Here is a 22689-nt window from a genome sequence, read left to right as displayed (position 1 = left end):
ATGCTCACATTCGGAGAGCCTGGTTCGTTTGTTCATCCCTACATGACCTTGTGTAGAGGAGAATGAAAAAGAAAAAAACAGCTACAACAGCAACAAGCTGTAGATTAGGATGGTTAGAAAATTAGCCATTGGTGCCGAAGAAAAGTCTCGTCCGTATTTTTTCTCTGAAATCAAACTGCTAAAAAAAATATTGGGAGTGGTTCGCATATTGGCAAAATTTTATGAAGAAATTGAAATAAGAAATAAACGTCAGCATGATTTTACTAAGTGCTAGGTTAGGTTAGGTTGAAAGGGTTGCCCACCAATGAGGAGTTCACTCGGCGGCCAGTTTGGCCCATTGTGGTACCCTAGAAAGAGAAAGAAAGTGTGAGACCTCGTACTAGAGGTTATACACGAATGAAAGAAAAGACAGGAGGAGTGGAGAACCAAAGCGGGGGGTGAAGAAGCGCCCGTCCCTACGCAAGCGCAGATCTATCTACGCCGTAGCGTGTGGCTAACCCCGTCGGAACCATCCTCTTGACTCAACAAACCTCAACCAGTTCACCCAGATCACTGAAGAAAGGGCTCCACAGAAAGGAGAGCCTACGTCTCTGCAGACCCGAACAGGAACACAGCAAGTGTTCAATAGTCTCCTCCGCATCCTCATCGAGGCAACTCCTGCAGAAGTCATGGTGCGGTATCCCCAAGCACCTCGCCATGCTGCCAATGGCACAGTGTCCGATTATGACCCTTGTCAAGATACTAATCGACCTTTTAGCGAATGCCGCAACTCCCTCGTCCTTCTCTGATTGATGACTGGCCATAGCGCCTTCACATTCTTGCAACCATCCACCGAATCCTGCTTAGCCACCGACGCCGCCCTGGCCATCCCATCTACTGTGTTCAGTAGCTCGACAAATGGCACGTAGGCAAGACCGATGACTGGTGCGCCCGGCGCAGTCAAACCCCTCCTGGCTCAATCGTCCACCCTCTAATTTCCTGGAATCCCCTCCAGGAACCCTTGTTTGAGTCACATCGTGGGTCCGGAGCCTATTCAGGGATTCCAAACAATCCGCCATGCATCTCGACCTCACCATCCTTGACCCCAAGGCCTTGAGCGCCGCCATACTGTCCACAAAAATCCTGAGTTTCGAGGGCGGTAAACTTCTTACCCCACCGTAGCGCAGAGATTACCATGTCCGCCTATGACGCTGAACGCCTGGGTTCGAATCCTGGACAGACCATCAGAAGAAATCTTCAGCTGTGGTTTTCCCCTCCTAATGCTGGCAATATTTGTGAGGTACTATGCCATGTAAAACTTCTCTCCAAAAAGGTGTCGCACTGCGGCACGCCCTTCGGACTCGGCTATAAAAGGAGGCCCCTTATCATTGAGCTTAAACTTGAATCGTACTGCACTCATTGATATGTGAGAAGTTTGCCCCTGGTCCTTAGTGGAATGTTCATGGGCAAAATTAGCATTTGCAAGCCCTTACCAGAATTTCTCATGCGGCCACTGCAATAGCACAGACCTCTGCCTGAAAGACCGTACACTCGTCCGGCAGTCTCAAAGACATACTGATGTTGAGTGCTTCAGAGTAGACCCCCAATCCAGTCCCTGACTCCATCTTGGAGCCATATGTGTAAATCGAGGTCTCATCCTCCTCAAGTACACCATTCGCCCTCCATTCGTCCACTCACTCCAGTCGGCACTGGTGCCCAGTAGTCGGAAATCCTCCTCAGTTCACCCTCCGTATCCATAACTCTCAGAATCGAACTGTGGCCGCAACCATCCTCCTTCAGTATGCCGAGCTCCCTCAGCCTAAGCTCAACCCTGGCGGCGCAGTTCCGAATATAGGCCCCAATGGGCAGCATAGCCAGCATCGCCTCCAGGCCTGCCTGCGGTGCGGATCTCACTTTCCCTGTTACCCCGACACAGGCCAGTCTCCGGACCTTCTCGAACTCTCCCGTACGTGTCCTGTTCTCCACGGCCTTCCGCCTTACCAGTGCCCCATAGGCCAGTACTGGTCTTACGATGGCCGTTTACATCCAATAAATCATCCTGGGCGAAACCCCCCTCCCCCCACTTTCTACTGAACATCCTCCTGCAGCATTAAAAACACAATGCCTAACGGGTTCTTTCCTCGGTGTTCCCCTTCCAGGACAGTTTCGAATCGGGGGCTATGCTTAGGTACTTCGCCTCCTTTGACAGCTATCCAAAGATAGGAGTCTTAACTCCGGTATCTTATATCTACGCGTAAAGAGCACCAGCTCCGTCTTCCCTGGGTTGGTCTTAAACCCATTTCTGGTAGCCCATGGCGACAACCTCACGATGGGCGTATACATCCTGGGAGTCACCCCCACTTCCTACTGAACATCCTCCTGCAGGATTAAAACGCGCACAGTGCCTTAAGGCTTGTTTCCTCGGTGTTCCTCTTCCAGGATAGTTTCGAATCGGGGGCTATGCCTAGGTACTTCGCCTCCTTTGACAGCCACAGGGTGACCCCGTCCAAGGATGGGAGTCTGAACTCCGGTATCTTATATCTACGCGTAAAGAGCACCAGTTTCGTCTTCTCTGGGTTGGTCCTCAACCTATTTCTGGCAGTCCATCGCGACAAACTTACGATGGGCGTATACATCCAATAAATCATCCTGGGAGTCACCCCCACTTCCTACCGAACATCTTGCTGCTGGAGGAAAAAGCGTACAATGCCTTACGAATTCTTTCCTCGGTGTTTTTCTTCCAGGACAGTTTCGAATCGGGGGATATGCCTAGGTACTTGACAGCCGCAGGGTGACCCCGTCCAAGGATGGGAGTCTGAACTCCGGTATCTTATATCTACGCGTAAAGAGCACCAGCTCCGTCTTCAATGGCTTGGTCCACAACCAATTTCTGGTTGTCCATCGCCACAACCTCACGATGGGGGTATACATCCAATTAGTCATCCTGGGAGTCACCCCCACTTCCTACCGAACATCTTGCTGCAGGAGTAAAAAGCGCACAATGCCTTACGGGTTCTTTTCTCGGTGTTCCTCTTCCTTTGACAGCCGCAGGGTGACCCCGTCCAAGGATGGGAGTCTTAACTCCAGTATCTTATATCTACGCATAAAGAGCAATTAGTCATCCTGGGAGTCACCCCCACTTCCTACCGAACATCTTCCTGCAGGAAGATGCCTTACGGGTTCTTTCGTCGGTGTTTTTCTTCCAAGACAGTTCCGAATCGAGGCTTATGCCTAGGTATTTCGCCTCCTTTGACAGCCGCAGGGTGACCCCGTCCAAGGATAGGAGTCTGAACTTCGGTATCTTATATCTACGCGTAAAGAGCACCAGCTCTGTCTTCGCTGAGCTGGTCCTCAACCCATGTCTGGTAGTCCATCGCGACAACCTCACGATGGGCGTATACATCCAATAAGTCATCCCGGGAGTCACCCCCACTTCCTACCGAACATCTTCCTGAAGGAGTAAAATGCGCACAATGTCTTACGGGTTATTTTCTCGGTGTTCCTCTTCCTTTGACAGCCGTAGGGTGACTCCGTCCAAGGATGGGAGTCTGAACTCCGGTATCTTATATCTACGCGTAAAGAGCACCAGCTCTGTCTTCCCTGAGCTGGTCCTCAACCCATGTCTGGTAGTCCATCGCGACAACCTCACGATGGGCGTATACATCCAATAAGTCATCCCGGGAGTCACCCCCACTTCCTACCGAACATCTTCCTGCAGGAGTAAAAAGCGCACAATGCCTTACAGGTTCTTCCCTCGGTGTTCCTCTTCCTTTGACAGCCGTAGGGTGAATCCGTTCAAGGATGGGAGTCTGAACTCCGGTATCTTATATCTACGCGTAAAGAGCACTAGCTCCGTCTTCAATGGGTTGGTCAACAACCAATTTCTGGTAGCCCATAGTCCCAACCTCCTCAGCACGACGTTGTCCGCATAAGCGATAATCTTCACGCCGTCCCCCCCGAGATCCATGAGGATTTCATTCCATAGAATCGGTGAGAACACCGCTCCTTGGGGCGTTCCTCTGGTCACCCGCCTTGTGACCCCACTATCTTCCAGGTTCGCATTAATAATCCTGCCATTAAGCATATTATTTGTCTATTGGGATATTAAGGGGTGAATCCCTGTGCGGTCCAGTGAGGCGACTATCGCTCCTTATCTCCAAATTATTGAAGGCCCCCTCAATATCCACGAGGAGAACCATCTCGACCTTCTGTACCACCTCTTGAAGGGCCGTCTCCACCGACCTGCCTATGAGGTATGCGAGTTGTGCCCCACTGAAGTTTTCCGGCGTCAGCCCCCCTCTCACCTTCAGGTCAATCAGTCTTTCCAGTGTTTTCAGCAAAAAGGATGACAGACTAAAAGAGATGCTATAACCTTGTTTATTAGGGTGGAAATATTTTACATCAATGGAAATTTTCAATAATTTCTAGAGCATTGATGTAACATCAATAGAAATTTTCAATAATTTCTAGAGCATTGATGTAAATTATTTCCACCCTAATAAACAAGGTTATAGCGTCTCTTTTAGTCTGTCATCCTTTTTGCTGAAAACACTGAAAAGACTGATTGACTTGATGGTGAGAGGGGGACTGACGCCGGAAAACTTCAGTGGGGCACAACACGCATACCTCATAGGCAGGTCGGTGGAGAAGGCCCTTCACGAGGTGGTACAGGAGGCCTGACCTGAAGGTGAGAGGGGTGTAACTGACGCTGGAAAACTTGAATGCTCTACAAAAGTTATTGAAAATTTCTATTGATGTAGAATACTTCCACCCTAATAAACTAGGTCATAGCATCTCTATGCATGACAGGCAGATGTTCCACGTATACCAGGACAAGCAACAGCAACAGCAACATAACTGCTGTTGTACAAATTGCTATTAAGCTGATGCCAAAGTGTACAACACGCTTATGCATTGCCCATAGAAAACACTAATGGCAAACTTATAACTGATGTCATTAAAAAGTGTATATGAGTCGTTAGAAAAGTTAAATGAAATTCATTTGTGGTAGTTTGAAATGACTTGCATAACATGACTAGGATGTGCTCATGTTGTTATCTCTTTAAATGGAAAGTTACTACTCAATGTCATATTTCAGCTATAAATCCTTTTTTCTCCAAATTTTGAAAGTTTCTGGGGTACCCTTTATGGGTTGCACCTTTATTTCAGCAATTTCCTGGTTTTTGCTTCGCTTATTAGTTTTCTGGAAGTTGCTGTCACCAACAGTGCCGGGTGCTAATTAATCGTGGCAATGGCCTTGACTATTAAAACAAGAGCAATTCAATGCGTTGCATCTAGAGGAGAATGTGTGGGAAGATGAAAAATAAGCATTTGAAATGTTTGCGAACCGCTTCTTTTTTGGCCGTAGCTCATTTAAGCAGTCAGCGTTGCTTTTTTGGTTGAACAGGATATGAAATATGTTGTTCCAAAATGAAAATTTATTGGTTTCCGCTAGATTTGCGGCTGCATGAATGTGTATGTGTTTGCGACTTTGGTTTAAAGGATAGTCACTAATTCACTAAGGTTTACTCGAAAGAGCAGGAAGAGGTTGGGTTTTGCAACTAAGTCTATATTTGTCAAACGATAAAATTCAGGAAAATTTCTTTAAAAATCTAAATATTACTACATTTTCTCTAAAAATAATCATTAATTAAATTTTAATAGAACTACTCGTTACACATACACATTTCCCGGGAAATTCTGTTACGGACAACGTGGCGCCAGATGCATTCGTCGGAAGCTATTGGGAAAATTGTGTCTGAGCCAAAAATCCTTTGGGCGATAAGAAGTTTCGACTCTTTTAAGTCGCCAGGCTCTGATGATGTATCACCGGTTGAATTACATGCTGTGTCTGATAGACTGGTTCCCTGGCTTAGGGAGATATACTCTGCCCGAATACCTGTGGGATGGAGGGACACAAAGGTAATTTTCATTCCAAAAGCAGGAAAACCCTACCACGCGAAGGCGAAAGATTTTCGTCCCATTAGTCTGTCATCCTTTATGCTGAAGGCTCTTGAGAGGTTGATAGAAACACATCTTAGGGCAAAGATGCCTGGAGATTGCCTGTCGCGGCAGCAGCATGCAAAAAAGTAAAAGCAAATCCACTGAAACAGCCCTTGACGACCCAGTCGGCTACATATTCTTGACATTGAGAGTGCTTTCAATAATGTAAAACCGCCATCAATCATGAAGGAGTTGGAGTTTTTAGGCATCAACTCTATCGTAAGAAAGTTTATTAATAACTTACTAACTAAAAGATGCATTACGGTGGGCTTGGGATATATGGATCTAAAAAAAACGGGTTAGCAGAGGAACACCTCACCGAGATGTACTGTCTCCTCTACTTTGGAATATACCCATTAACAATATATTATTGTATCTGAAAGAAAAAGTTGTAAAAGTGGTCGCATATGCTGATGACGTGGCAATTGCGGTTAGGGGAAAGTGTCCCAAAGCTCTAAGAGATATACTTCAGGAAGCTCAAAGTGCAACAGCGAAGTGGCCTACCGAAAGTGGTCTAAGTATAAATCCATGGCAGACAAAAGTAGTTCTTTTCAGCAGGAGATACAAGTTGCCTACAGTGGAAACTGTCTTCTAAGAAGGAGAAAATGTTCTATTTACAGGGTGTTTTGCTGGAATGTCTAGTATTCCTGACATACATCCTTACATCAGGAATAAGAAGACGAATATCAGACGAACACACACCATGAAAGTACCGATAGAACACTGCCAACCAACCCACACTGCGACGATGATGAAGGGAGGCAATAGAGTTGGATACCCCACTGTCCCCAATCAACGCCATCGCTCTCCTCTGTAGACGGTCCAGTAGCTCCAGGGATGATTTTGAAGCTCCAGCCCATATATGTGACTTGTACTCCTTTTTCGGCCTTATGAAAGTGGTGTAGATGTTAAGAAGATCAGATGGAGTGAAGTAATTCTTAAACCGTTTAAGGAAGCCTAAACACTTAAAGGAGGCCATCGTAGCGCAGAATCCTGGCGAGACCATCAGAAAAATTTTTTCAACGGTGGTTTTCTCCTCCCAAAGCTGGCAACATTTGTGAGGTACTATGCCATGAAAAACTTCTCTTTAAAGAGGTGTCGCACGGCGGCACGTCGTTCGGACTCGGCTATAAAAAGGAGGCCCCATATAATTGAGCTTAAACTTGAATCGGACTGCACTCATTGATATGTGAGGAGTTTGCCCCTATTTCTTAGTGGAATGTTCGTGGTCAAAATTTGCATTTGCAAACACTTGAATGCTTCTTTCGACACTTCAAATACATGTTTAGCCCAACGTACATCACTTTGTATTTTCGTGCCCACAACATCAAGAGCTTCTGATTCTTCAACATCTACACCGTTGATCGACAAAGATGATCGTAATGGGTCAGCGAATCGCTTGTGTGACAACAAGCAGCACTGAGTCTTTCGTGCATTAAAATCTACTCGATTCATTTGACCCCACTCAGAAATGGCCCGCAAATCCTGGCAGAGTGTATCGTCCATAACCCACCTCTTCGCCTCAATCTCTCGAAGACTCGGCCTATTGTCGAATGAGTACGAATGACAGAGATTACTGTCATCCGCAAATGAGTTGATCGGATTCGATGTCTGACCCAACAGATCGTTGATGAAAATAAGAAAACGAGAAGCAGAAAGAGAAAGAACAGAGCCCTGGGGTACACCTGCGGTCAATTTGTGCTCATTGGATGAAGAACCCATCTATAACGACTCGAATAGTGCGATCTCTGAGAAAGGTCGAAATAAATCGTACGAAGCCATTACCGACACCAAATGCGACAAGCTTTGATAGCAGTGCACCATGCCAGCCCCTATCAAATGCCTTGGAGATATCCAGAGTCACAACCTTACTCTCACCAAACTGGTGGATTGAGCGACTCGAACGTTCCGACAGAAGTGCCATGAGGTCGCCCGTAGAACGATTTCTGCGGAATCCATACTGTTAGTCGCTAAGAAGGCCATTAGGCTCTAAATACCATGCTCTCCATGAGCTTGGAGAGAGAGGAACATATCGCAAGGCGCCGATAATTCGTAGGGTTGTTTGCCTCACCTTTCTTGGGTATTGGTTTAACGTTCGCAACCTTCCAGACTCCCGCACGGTAGCCAAGGTTGAGTATGGGACGAGCGAGCATCGAAGAACACTTGCGTAAGACAGTGTTGATATTCCATCCGGGCTCGGGGATTTATTAACGTCTAGATTCTCATGAACCCTTTTAACTCCACGAGTTTGAAAAAAAATTTGGGGCATCTGAACATTCGCCAGTTATTGGGCTTTTCAAAGCAAAGGAAGAAGAAGACATCTTCCTTCTTTTGTTCCTGCGGTATTACAATGGACCAAACCGTCTAAGTGAGTCTGGTAGACTGCCACTTAAACCTAACCTAACCAATGAAATATTTTCGACAAATAACGTACAAAATTCTGGCCGCATGTTAGATCTACGCGGCCAGAACAGGTGTATTTTAAACAGTTAAAGTATTTCGTCGATCGATTTGTGATAGTCGAGGGTGGTTTTTAAATTCAGAGATATATTGTCCACAGATTTATTGGCTGCCTGGCCGTCTGAGAAGATATTTTTGCCAATCGTTGTTATGACATTGCTTCTAAGCCCTTACACCATTTCTTTGTTTGGATGGATTGTCGTTTGAGGCATGCTACAGACGTCGCACTATGGCGCGGACAGAGGAAACAGATGGCAAAAATTAAAATTTTCATGTGCGCCTACGAAATTTTGAAACGAAATCCTATCTAAAGTAAAAAATTCTAACAATATCAACAGGTAAAAAGGCATAAAGTTCGGCCGGGCTGAACTTTGGATACCCACCACCTCGGTTATATATGTAAATCCCTTTTTGTCACAATCCGGTGAAAATAGGAAAACTTGTTGGATATAGACCAAATTAAACAATGATCCAAAGATTATCCTATTTTATTATAACTCCACTACTATATCCGTAGTTATATCATAATAGGGTCTGGTCCCGATCATATTTTGTTTAGGTACCAATAACTTATATACAAGTAACATTTTTAGACAATAAATCATATTTTTATGGGACTAAGACCCTTAATTGGAAGATCGGTCTATACTACAGGTGTATCTATATAGTCTGATCTGAGTCATATTTGGGTCGGATGTCGGGAGGCTTAAAGCAACTCCCTGTTTCAAATTTCAGCGAAATCGGATAAAAAATAAAGCATTTGTGGGATACAGATCCCTTATAGGCAGATCGGTCTATATGACAGCTATATCTAAATATAGTCCGATCAAGACCATATTCAGGTCGGATGTCGAAAGGCTCAAAGCAACTCCCTGTTTCAAATTTCAGCGAAATCGGATAATAAATAAGGCTTTTATGGGCTTCAGACCACTTATCGGCAGATCGGTCTATATGACAGCTATATCTAAATATAGCCCGATCTGGACCATATTCAGGTCGGATGTCGGAAGGCTTAAAGCAACTCTCTGTTTCAAATTTCAGCGAAATCGGATAAAAAATAAAGCTTTTATGGGCTTTAGACCCTTTATCGGCAGATCGGACTATATCTAAATATAGTCCGATCTGGACCATATCTGATTGGGTTGTTGGAAGGCATTAAGCAACTCTCTGTTTTAAATTTCAGCGAAATCGGATAAAAAATAAAACATTTATGGACATTAAACCCTTTATCGGCAGATCGGTCTGTATAGCAGCTATATCCAAATATGGTCCGATCTGATCCATATTAAGGTCGGATGTTGGAAGGCTTAAAGCAACTCTCTGTTTCAAATTTCAGCAAAATCGGATAATAAATAAAGCCTTTTATGGGCTTCACACCCCTTATCGTCAGATCGGTCTATATGGCAGCTATATCTAAACATAGTTCGATCTGAGCCATATTTGGGTCGGATGTTGGAAGGCTTAAAGCAATTTCCTGTTTCAAATTTCAGCGATATCGGATAATAAATGAAGCTTTTATGAGCTTCAGACGCTTTATCGGCAGATCGGTCTATATGGCAGCTATACTCGCTGTATCAAATTTCAGCGAAATCGGTCGAAAAGTAATGCATTTTTGGTCATTCGACCCTTTATCGGCATATCCGTCTATATAACAGCTTTATCCAAAAATGGTCCCATTTGGCCCTTTCAAGAACTTAAACTGCGTGCAGTAAAAAGACGTATCTGTGCCAAATTTCAGCTCAATATCTCAATTTTTGTAGAGTGATTACAACAAACGGACGGACAGACACACGGACATCGTTAAATCGTCTTAGAATTTCACGACGATCCGAAGTATATACTCTTTGTAGGGTCGAAAATTCATATTTCGAAGTGTTCCAAACGGAATGACTTACCGAATATACCCCCTATTCTATGGTGATGGGTATTTATATTTTTAGTTTAAGAGATACGGCAGTTCAAAGTTGACTTTTTTTTTGAAAAACACAATTTGTAGGTATTTTGATTCAAGTGCTATACCACGAAAAATAGTTAAGGAATTATCAGTTTTATACCCTCCAACATAGGATGGGGTGGAGGGTATAATTTCGTCGTTTTGTTTGTAACTTCTCAAAATATTCATCTAAAACACCATAAAAAACACCATAAATATTCTTGATCGTCATGACATTTTTAGTCGATCTAGCCATGTCCATCCTTCCCTCCGTCCGTCTGTCTGTCCGCCCTGCATACAAAATTTCTGTGAAATTTTCTCTACAGACAAAATTTCTATGAAATTTTCTCTAAAGACAAAATTTCCATGAAATTTTTGTCTAAAGACAAAATTTCTATGAGATTTTCTCAAAAGACAAAATTTTTATGAAATTTTCTCTGAAGACCAAAATTCATGAAATTGTGTCCAAAACAAAGGACTTTAGTTTTGACCACCTATCGAAAATGAAAGTGTGTTTCTCCTTGTTGTGTTCTTGACCACCGCCCTTTCTAATTCCATCTGCTTTGAATAGAAATAATCATCCTTAGTTGGACTTCACAAATATCATGCTCTCTCGCAAAAAGTTAAATTTGATTTAAAGGGTGATTTTTTTGAGGTTAGGATTTTCATGCATTAGTATTTGACAGATCACGTGGGATTTCAGACATGGTGTCAAAGAGAAAGATGCTCAGTATGCTTTGACATTTCATCATGAATAGACTTACTAACGAGCAACGCTTGCAAATCATTGAATTTTATTACCAAAATCAGTGTTCGGTTCGAAATGTGTTCATTCACCGTAACGTTGCGTCCAACAGCATCTTTGAAAAAATACGGTCCAATGATTCCACCAGCGTACAAACCACACCAAACCGTGCATTTTTCGGGATGCATGGGCAGTTCTTGAACGGCTTCTGGTTGCTCTTCACTCCAAATGCGGCAATTTTGCTTATTTACGTAGCCATTCAACCAGAAATGAGCCTCATCGCTGAACACTTGAATGAACACATTTCGAACCGAACACTGATTTTGGTAATAAAATTCAATGATTTGCAAGCGTTGCTCGTTAGTAAGTCTATTCATGATGAAATGTCAAAGCATACTGAGCATCTTTCTCTTTGACACCATGTCTGAAATCCCACGTGATCTGTCAAATACTAATGCATGAAAATCCTAACCTCAAAAAAATCACCCTTTACTTGCTGCTTTTACCGTTTGTTGTCCCCCTCCCCATGACTTGCATTTAGAGTTTTTCGTGGCATTTTCTTGGCACAAATTGCACTTCAGTGAATTCACACACACACACACACCAGCTAAGGGTGAAAATTTTTATACAATGTATATTCACAGAGAATAAAAATAGAAAATTTAAATGAACTTGAAAACTAAGTAATAGCTTTGGCAGACATAAATTCGTAAAAGTTTTCTGTTAGCTTGTGGTTTTCATAATGGGGCGCCAATTTGACTTCTATAGAAGATGGTAAATTGAGTTTAACAGCCAGGACAATGCAAGCAAACAGCATAAGTTTAAGAGCTTTTGTATGAAAGTGTTAGAAAAATAAAAAAACTTTAATTCAATATGATTTTCGGTGTAGCACAATTTGATTTCGAATATAGTTTTACTTTTGCTAGCCATGGTGGCGAATGGTTATTTTAGCATTTATCATACGCTCCGGGGGTAAATCTTTAGTTAACAAGAGAATCTATCGTCTCTCTCCATTTCGGTTTAGGATTTGCGAGTTTATGGATCATTGAAGTGTGTTTGGGAATTAAAATCATACTTCACAAATGTTGCTAGAATTATGAGAGGATGCAAAATGCAAATTTTGCCCATGAACATACCACTAAGGAACTGGGGCAAACTTCTCACATATCAAGGAGTGCAGTCCAATACAAGTTCAAGCTCAATGATAAGGGGCCTCCTTTTTATAGCCGAGTCCGAACGGCATGCCGCAGTGCGACACCTCTTTAGAGAGAAGTTTTACATGGCATAGTACCTCACAAATGTCGCCAGCATTAGGAGGGGAAAACCACCGCTGAACATTTTTTCTGATGGTCTCGCCATGATTCGAACCCAGGCGTTCAGCGTCATAGGCGGACATGCTAATCTCTGCGCAACGCTGGCCTCTTATTATGAGAGGATGGGGGTAATTTTTATTATTCTCTTGCCAGGATTTGAAACCAAGTGTGCAACGTCCTAGTCGGTTAAGCTTACCTCTGCTAAACAGTTGTCTCTCACTAATACTTACAATTTTTATGGAATTACAATTTTTTTTAAGAAACAGGCGCTTAGAACGGTTCCTGTTTTCAATTTCTCTAATGCCATGTTGTAAATCTTATTATTTAGGTTGAGTTAAGTGATATATTAGTAATATTCAAAAAATCTGTAACTCTTTCCTTAATTTTTATAATTTTAGATGTCTGGTATCGAAACTGTTTGATGTTTGTCCGCGCAGCACTGTTGAGGAAATGGAACAACAAGATGAAGTGCAAATAGCTTGGGGCACTGGCATTGCTGGTCATGTTGCCGAAAGTGGTGAACCTGTGAATATACCGGATGCATACAAGGTAGGTACAAAGGGACTAGCGCTAAACAAATATTGGGTTGCCCAAAAAGTAATTGCGGATTTTTTTAAAAGAAAGTAAATGCATTCTTAATAAAAATTAGAATGAACTTTAATCAAATGTACTTTTTTACACTTTTTTCTAAAGCAAGCTAAAAGTTACAACTGATAACTGACAGAAGAAAGAATGCAATTACAGAGTCACAAGCTGTGAAAAAATTTTTCAACGCCGGCTATATGAAAAATCCGCAATTACTTTTTGGGCAACCCAATATAAGAGAAACCAGTAAGGAAAGATAAAATTCGGCAGGTGAATCGATTTCTATGAAATGCACCAGCAATGTTGAGAGTCAAAAGAAAATCCTTTCTGCCAAATTTCGAAAGAATCGGTTAGCAAATGACCATTTTATTTCATTACTACTGCAAATCGGACAAACATATATATGGGAGCTATATCCAAATCTGAACCGATTTTTTCCAATTTCAAAAGGCTTTGTCTCTAGGCCGAAAAGCTTGCGTGTACCAAATTCTAAGACAATCGGACGAAGATTGCGACCTGTACTTTGTATACAAATTAACATGGACTAACGGATAGACAGACAGACGGACAGACAACTTTTTTCAAATTTGTTGACTTCCAAACTATATGGCTTTTGATGTGGACATAAGATGTGGACACTTTTTGCGGCCAAGTCGTTGTAAATGTTGTCACAAATCCGAATCATGCATACAAATGAAAATCGAACCACGAATGCTTTTGTAAACTGCAAAATGCAAAGCCAACCTACGCCAAAATTTCAACAAATAAAAATTATACACGTATATCCCCAAAACCAATGGGGATATTGTACACCTCAAACTGACTCTTTTGTAGACTATCCAGCAAAAAAATATTTTTTAAAATCGGACCACAAATGAAACAAGCACGAAAAATTTTTCCAAATGCCAAGGTGACCAACTTTTAGGGCCTGCCAAGAGGCGCCCGGACAACATAGGACCTTAAAATTTTGCACACTCTAACACCTCTGCTCTAACCATTTCAAAAAGATATCTCTACCCGTTCTCACACGGCATATATTTTACTAGATTTTTTTTCCATTTTCTCCCACTGTGCGCCATAACCCATTGAGGGTCGGTCGATTGATAGTGCATGTGAGTGTGTGGGCTTGGGCGATTTCTCTTCGAGGGACTTCTTGAATATATTGGGTTGCCCAAAAAGTAATTGCGGATTTTTTAAAAGAAAATAAATGCATTTTTAATAAAACTTAGTATGAACTTTAATCAAATATACTTTTTTACACTTTTTTTTCTAAAGCAAGCTAAAAGTAACAGCTGATAACTGACAGAAGAAAGAATGCAATTACAGAGTCACAAGCTGGGAAAAAAATTGTCAACGCCGACTATATGAAGAATCCGCAATTACTTTTTGGGCAACCAATTACATTCAGAGAAATAAGGGGGAATGAAAGGGCAGACGATTTGGCAGTGAAGGCCAGAGAACTGCCGTCAATAAAATTGGTTAACCCAAAGTCTATCGGATCGACCAAGTCCGATTTAAGTGCGTGGGCGACAAACACGGCAAAATATATGAAGTAATCCCAATCGTGAGAGGATGAGACTATTACTGAAAGAAAATAAAAAGGAGGTCAGTATAGCTTTTGGTGTTATAACGGGATACATAGAACTACGAGCTCACTTAATACGGATTAATATCTGCACCCTCTTTTCCTAACCTAATCGGCTGGAATTGTAAATGGGCCCAATCGGTCCTATTTTAGATATACTCGTTGCTCCCAAACTAACTTTTCGACCAAGAGGGCCTCATGGGTCCGTTTTTGCTAGTCAATAGAGGGAGGGAGAGGATGAGTCCTCAAGGTTACTCAATATGGGCTCTTTTAATATTGGAAACTCTTGGTAGCATTCTATGAGATGAGGGAGCCTGAACGCCTGTTATACTGGTCGTATGAAATGGAGTGTGGAAGCCATCGCTGGGATCTTCGGTATACACGGATAAATTTCAATTGAATGGGGGCACCGTGTCAGAAGTCTTCTTTGAATTAATGCGAACCGAATAATCAAATAGGCTTCTGGACAGGTACCTCGTCTTTCGCGCGAATTTTTTCGCATTCCTTAAGGACTTGAGATAATGTCGATGGGGCCGTGGCGGTCTGATCATACTGTGATGATATACGTGGACAGTCAGACGCTAAAGTTAATGGCGTCGAACCAGGTGAGCTTGAGTCTGTTTGGAAGAATTTCATTGAACCGTGAGATAACCATGCAGGCTCTGCTGGTTCCAGAGCCATCAAGGGGTAGTGGGGCAACGAAGCGACCATTGAGCTGGCCTGGAATAGATCACCGATAAGTGCAGATCATGCTGTGCAATCAGTGAGACATGTTTTGTGCACGCTTCTTGGTAGGGTGAGCGTCCTTTAAGGATGCGCGCGTGGTCTGCTGCTGTGGTTTGCAGGTTATTGCGACATAAGGTCTTAGAGGTCTCGCTGGACGCAGTATGAGACGGACTTTTGTAGGTTATGCGATAACGAGTGGCCGTTGGAGAGGGTCGAGCATCTTTTGTGTAACTGTCCCGCAATTCCGCAAAGAAGATACAGGGTAATGGGTGAACAATTCTTTCTATGCCTGCATTTCTTTCAGGCATTGAGTGCTCTCGTCATTTTGGAGTTCTGAAAACTTAGAGGTCGCGCTGGACGCAGTATGGGACGGTCTTTTGAAGTTTGTGCGATGGCAAGTCGGCATTGGAGACGGTCGAGTCCCTTTTGTGTCATTGCCCCGCAATTCCGCAAAGAAGATACAGGGTAATGGGTGAACAATTCTTTCCGTGCCTGCATTTCTTTCAGGCATTGAGTGCTCTCGTCATTTTGGAATTCTGTAAACGCCTGAAATGTTTGACTAGACCAAAGTCTCGCCGGTGAGACTTTCTTTCTGATCAGCCTTGATCCCTATTTTTTTTTTTTTGTCTTGCTCGTTGGTTTTGATTTTGTTGTCGTTTTTGGTGACTTCTACAGTGCTTTGGTGTATCGCTGTCTGTTTTTCTCCATCTTCTCTTTCTCTTCTTTCTCCTTCTACGGCAGCAACACAAAAGACCTAAGGTCTCCAAGTGCGTGTCCTCGAGATCGGGCTATAACCTGATGTAGAACCGATGCCTCGATTTGTCTTCTTAGCCGAATATCCGAAATGTTTATAGAGACTTCTTGTTATGATCTCGGTGTATACATCCATAGTTTCCACCTGAAAAGAGAAAGCTTGCCAAGTATTTGAAAAATGTGATCTATGGTCCAAACGAACCTATCCCCCTTTTTCATTTTCCTGCACTTTGGCATCCATCTTTGCTCCGTAGGAGTTGAGGCGGCTGCATCTTCCTGATCTTAATTGAGCAGGGCTGCTCTGGGAGGTCACTTTCTTCAAGTGCATTGGAAGGCGTTTGTTCTCCAAGGACTACATTCACCCGATAGCTATTGACCGCATCGGCTACTGTGTCGGCATGAATGTTGTCTAGACCCGCTTGATATGCCGCTTGATCTAGCTCTCTCTTGTAGCGCTAAACATCTCGCTCTAGATCATGTAGATCCACCTTAAGGCTTCTGACCGATGAATACCTATTTGTATCCAAGGATTTGTATGGTCCCTCCGATAACAGCCCAGAAGTCAAGGCCTGTAGTTATGTCTTCCCACGGCTAGGGTCTTTGTCGTAATTATAATCGATCATTGCTGATGCTATTTGCATTTTTTACGTATTTACTGGGAAATCAGGGTGGCTTTCACCGCAATTCATCTTTGTCTATTTATTTTTCAATTTATGCCAACCAAATTATTCCACCATTCAAAATTTCGTCTTAATCAATATCGTCAAAATATTCCATCTTGCTAAGGTTCATCTGAATCAATAATGTCTGTGGTTTCTATTAGGCCATGGAAAATTTGTGTTTTGTTCAGCTGGCCAATAAATGGCAATGGTAATAACAAATCAATTGCCAACATTTTAAGTCAAAATGGTATTTGTTTATTTGAATTTAAGATTCAATGGAAGCTTTTATTTTCATATGCAAATGTTTGACTTTTAGTGGTAGTTTCGTGTACACAGAAAATTAACAAAATTGAAAATTTGAAAACAATGCAAAATATTTGCTTAATGCTGTGTCGTACTAATACAAGGCCTACTTAATGGGAAATCCGATATATTGGGAGTTGCGTCAGAAAACATCAAAAGGTGTTGCGTTGTACCATAGCTGCCATTGAACGAGACATGAGTTTGGCTGTGGATATGTTTCCAAATTTACTCTAATGGATGGTGGACGATCGATCCCAGAATCGAATATTGATTCGGATCATTACCTTATATGATCGTAAAAGCTGGAAATGCAACAGAAGGCAACACAATACTCACTCGATTAAACCAATAGCTCAATGAATGCAATCCTTGTCAATCGATTTTCGTTAAGATTTAAGTTGAAATGCTATAAATTAACAGTCTATGAACTGCAGCCCGACAGTCAGAAAGTTGGAGAATAACTCTATGGTACGGATGAATGGTCCTCGCACAAGCTAAAAAACGTCTGCGTATTGTCTGTGACCATTTCATCTGCTGTGTGGCGGTTTTTTTTTCAGTTATCATTAGATAATCCTTCATTTCTTGTGAGATTAATTTTCACGGTCAAACTTGCACTCTCCTCTTTAAGAGAAATAACGAACCCACCTCTCGGCAGGTATAGTTCTAAATTTTTTTTTTTATTTCTAAAGCATTCGTGCTTGAAAAAGCCAACGAGGTAGTTCTTGGAGTGTTCGAGAGAAATATTCTTCATAACATTTATTGAAAATCTAAGCTGAAGCTAAGCTATTGAAAATCTTGGAATCGTTTTCACTAGAAGCTGTACGAAGTACTGTTCAATGACCCACCATTCAAATAAAACTTTGATTCGTAGGCGAAATTACCGTTTTAGCCAGTATTTCTGATCATTGAGTAGTGTTACAAGCCACTTGGCCTTTTGCCAAGCTTGAGCATAATTTTGGTAGACTACTGGCTACTTAGTCCGTCTCATCAACTCGTCTCTGAGTCGATATATTCGGTGTATATGACTGTGTATCAGTTTTGATCGATTTCGCAGTTGTGAGGCGATCTTTCTATAATGATTTCTATCGTAGGATCCTCAGTCTAGGTGGTTCTTCGCGGTCTATCACCTCCATTTATTCAGTGAACCCGGCTATATAAAACGTCTTATATATTGGGTTGCCCAAAAAGTAATTGCGGATTTTTTAAAAGAAAGTAAATACATTTTTAATAAAACTTAGAATGAACTTTAATCAAATATACTTTTTTTACACTTTTTTTCTAAAGCAAGCTAAAAGTAACAGCTGATAACTGACAGAAGAAAGAATGCAATTACAGAGTCATAAGCTGTGAAAAAAATTTGTCAACGCCGACTATATGAAAAATCCGCAATTACTTTTTGGGCATCCCAATATAATTTAAGGACAGACACATTTGTAAGAGATACGAATTAATTAATTTGGTCACCCCAACTTTCTCAATGCTCATCCGATTGTATTAACATCGTCATTTGTTGACCGATTCTCATGAAATTTTGCACGAGGAATAAACCTTTTCGGTATGTATATTCGAGAGGAGAGTCGCAGTGAGGGGTAAGGTGGCAAAGACTCTTACTTAAATACTGAGTGCTAATATGACAAGACGAGTTATTGACGCCGTCAAATAACAAATGGTCAACATCAGCTTCTGTTCTCGGGTTGGGGGCCGCTGGTGATAAGCGGCTCTCGACATCGGGGGATAAATGTGCGATCTCACATAACTCATGCGGTTGGAGAGCAGGCCCAAAAACCCGTCCCCGAAAATTTTTGGGCATAACTCTGAAAAACAAAAGAATAGTAAAAATGTACTCCTCTAATATTGAACACCCGCGCAAACGACGAAAGGACCATAATCTATGGATCTGGGCCTGGAATATTCGGACTTTGTAAAGGCAAACTATTGCCCGCTCAATGGGAAATGCCGCGAAATCCGTCCATGGGTACCGGAAGCTTGCTTCAAGAAACCCATGGTACGTACGACAACGATATATAGCAAACCCTGAAATCAGTTACAACACAGAGATAGAGGAACCCTATTCCACAAAAAAAGAAGGAAATAGAAAGACGTGAGTGTTAGCGAATTGATAGGTACAGGAGTCAAAATAAAGTTCGAAAATTCTATCAAAGAATCAAACACCAAACCGATGGCTTTCAATCAGGCACATCCTGCTGCCGAGAAAACCAAGGAAATCTGGTAACTTATGCAGATAGTGTGCTGAGGAATATTTTAACCAGGTGCTAGTGTCCGACGATGGCAACGCAAGAGTATACCGCAGAATCAATCCCTGATGATGGTGCAGAATGTTTGCCTCCTCAGTCAGAAAAACGTCCAAGTAGCTGTAACCCGACTGAAGAACAACGAGGCAGCAGGAGCCGATGGGTTGCCCGCTGAACTATTTAAGACCGGAATCGACACTTTGATAAGGCTTATGCATCAGCTGATAAGGCGATGTGGCTAGCAAGATGATTGGAACCTTGACATACCATGTCCTGTACACAAGGAAGGAGACAAGACGGAAGGTGCCAACTACAGAGGAATAAATCTCCTCCCCATCGCATACAAGATACTCTCGAGCGTACTGTGTGAAAGATTAAAACCTAAAGTCAATGAGATAATTGGGCCCTATCAATGCGGCTTTAGACCTGGTGAATCCACCCTAGACCAGTTATTCACACTGCGCCAAATCCTGTAAAAGACCCGAAAAGGACAAATCAACACCCATCATCTCTTTGTTGAATACAAAGCCGCTTTCGACAGCCCTATACATTAAATACATTTTAAGCCATGTCTGAGTTTAACAAGACTTTGCAGGATGACACTTGCTGATACGCATTCTTCAGTAAAAATATAACAGAATCTCTCTGAACCATTTAATACCAAACGAGGTTTCGGACAAAGAGACAGCTTGTCCTGCGATCTCTTTAATATCCTGCAGTTAAAGATTATACGATAGGCAGATGTGATTAGATATGGCACACTAAACACAAGAGAACACATGCTACTCGCCTATGCCGACGACATTGGACGGTGACCGGAAGTAGTAACTGCAGCCTTTGAAAGAATCGAAAGGAAATCGGTGAAAATGGGTCTGGCAGTTAATGGAGATAAATCGAAATGGATGGTATCAACTCGCGAAACGCCCTGTACAACCGATCATATAAAGAAAATGGAGAAAGTTGGGAACCACAACTTTGCGATAGTCAGCAACTTTATCTACCTCGGTACAGCCCTAACCGAGACAAAAGGCACGAAGGATAATATTGGCAAACAGATGCTACTTTGGACTAAGTAAGCGGTTTAGAAACAAGGCCACCTCTCGACAGACGAAGATTACACTACACAAGACACTGATGCTATCCGTGATGTTATATGGCTCTGAGGCATGGGTACTTGTAAAAGCAGATGAGGTTGTGCTTGGAGTGTTTGAGAGAAAAATCCTTCGCAAAATATAAAGGGTGATTTTTTTGAGGTTAGGATTTTCATGCATTAGTATTTGACAGATCACATGGGATTTCAGACATGGTGTCAAAGAGAAAGATGCTCAGTATGCTTTGACATTTCATCATGAATAGACTTACTAACGAGCAACGCTTGCAAATCATTGAATTTTATTACCAAAATCAGTGTTCGGTTCGAAATGTGTTCATTCACCGTTCAGCGATGAGGCTCATTTCTGGTTGAATGGCTACGTAAATAAGCAAAATTGCCGCATTTGGAGTGAAGAGCAACCAGAAGCCGTTCAAGAACTGCCCATGCATCCCGAAAAATGCACTGTTTGGTGTGGTTTGTACGCTGGTGGAATCATTGGACCGTATTTTTTCAAAGATGCTGTTGACGCAACGTTACGGTGAATGAACACATTTCGAACCGAACACTGATTTTGGTAATAAAATTCAATGATTTGCAAGCGTTGCTCGTTAGTAAGTCTATTCATGATGAAATGTCAAAGCATACTGAGCATCTTTCTCTTTGACACCATGTCTGAAATCCCACGTGATCTGTCAAATACTAATGCATGAAAATCCTAACCTCAAAAAAATCACCCTTTACGAACCAGTTTACGTCAATGGAGAATATAGGCGTCGTATGAACCACGAGCTATATGAGGTGTATGACGACGATAACATAGTTAAATGCATCAAAACACTACAGTTGCGTTGTGTTTTGATGCGTTTAGGTCATGTTGTCAGAATGAATGAAGAAGCTCCAGCAAAGAAGTCTTTTGAAGGCGACCATAATAGAAAACGCAAAAGGGGAAAATTCCGATAGGGTGACCATGTGCAGAGCGACATCTTGAAACTGGGTGTCAGAAATAAGAGATAATGTGCAGAAGATTGAGGCGCTTGGGCATCCATTCTACGTTCTGCTAGATGGAAAGGTTTTCTGTAATGGCCAATTAAAATAAAAGTTAGTAAAGAGTATAGTTAGACTCTTTGTTAGACATTCGCATCGATCACCGATGATCAAAATCGTGGTATATGTAGATATAGCTGGCAAATATACCAATCTCTCCGTTCAGGGTTTTAGGCTCATAAAGGCACCTTTTATTACCCGAGTTTTCTGAAATTTGCCTGCGTTAAGGTCTTCGACATCTCTGTTAAATATGGCTCAGAGCGGTGTATATTTGGATATAGCTGCTATATAGACCGATCTTCAGATTTAAATTCTTGGACCCATTAAAGGCGCATTTATTTGTCCGATTACGCAGACTTTTCGACATCCGTGCCCATTATGGTTCAGATTGGCTTATATTTGAATGTTGCTGCCGTATACACTCTACAACTCCCGATTTAAGTTCTGGGGGCATAAAATATGAACTTTTAACAGATCTCGCAGAAATTCGGTCAATGGCATTCATATTCTTCCAGAATATGGTGAAGATGAATTGTATTAGAAGCCTCCACGTCCGTGCCGAGTTTGTTTCAAATTAGCTCATATAGCTGCAGTTTTCACCGTATTGTGACGAAAAGTGGTTTATATGTATAACCGAGGTGGTGGATATCCAAAGTTCAGCCCGGCTTGAAACCATTTTTCCAAGTAATTTTTTCCTGTTGAAGTGCAACATCCCAACCCATATTTTTATCGTTCTAAGGGTTATCTCGTGGCACTGTTTAGCTCACCACCTTAACAGGTATTAAAGATAGCCACCCAGGTGACAACGCTAGGAGGCTTATATTCACATTTGAGATGAAAAAAGTACAAAATTAGCCTAGATTTTGCCAGTTAATACCAATCGGAACCATTGATTAGTCTCCAACATTCCCAAAACACCCCACTTGATCAAGCATTTGCTTAAATCTTTGGGAAAACTCGATGGTTGTTGGACAAAGCCGAGTATGTAGGGGCTTTACTTACTCGGCTTTGTCCAACTCTTCTACCTGTCCTGTCTTTCCTAACTTTTTTTTTTGTTATTATTTGAGTGAGTTTTAATCAAAAGTAGTAAAGTATGCATCTCAATCCACATCCTTTACTGCACACCTTGCATTGAGTGTTCGTTATTGTAATAAATCTTCTTGATACGAGTATCGTCCTCCATTATGTCTGCTTCCGTTTTTTTTTTTAAATTTTATTGCTCGATTACATAACAAGTGTGTGAATGCATATTT

At 42.0% G+C, this 22689-nt stretch overlaps 1 protein-coding gene across 8 annotated transcripts in view; it reads left to right on the top strand.

Annotated features, from left to right (window-relative positions):
• The window catches only part of LOC106082455 (dual 3',5'-cyclic-AMP and -GMP phosphodiesterase 11), a 349544-nt gene that overhangs the window by 274975 nt on the left and 51880 nt on the right, over window positions 1–22689 (top strand). For all 8 annotated transcript variants that reach the window (XM_059364258.1, XM_059364257.1, XM_059364256.1 and 5 more), the window contains one exon: window positions 12832–12982. In XM_059364258.1, the coding sequence (XP_059220241.1) occupies window positions 12832–12982 (151 nt within the window). The remainder of the gene's footprint in view (window positions 1–12831; window positions 12983–22689) is intronic.

Source organism: Stomoxys calcitrans, chromosome 3 (assembly GCF_963082655.1).
Source record: "Stomoxys calcitrans chromosome 3, idStoCalc2.1, whole genome shotgun sequence".
Lineage (NCBI taxonomy): Eukaryota > Metazoa > Arthropoda > Insecta > Diptera > Muscidae > Stomoxys > Stomoxys calcitrans.
Note: the sequence above shows the minus strand (reverse complement) of the source record. Positions and strands in the feature narration are given on the sequence as shown.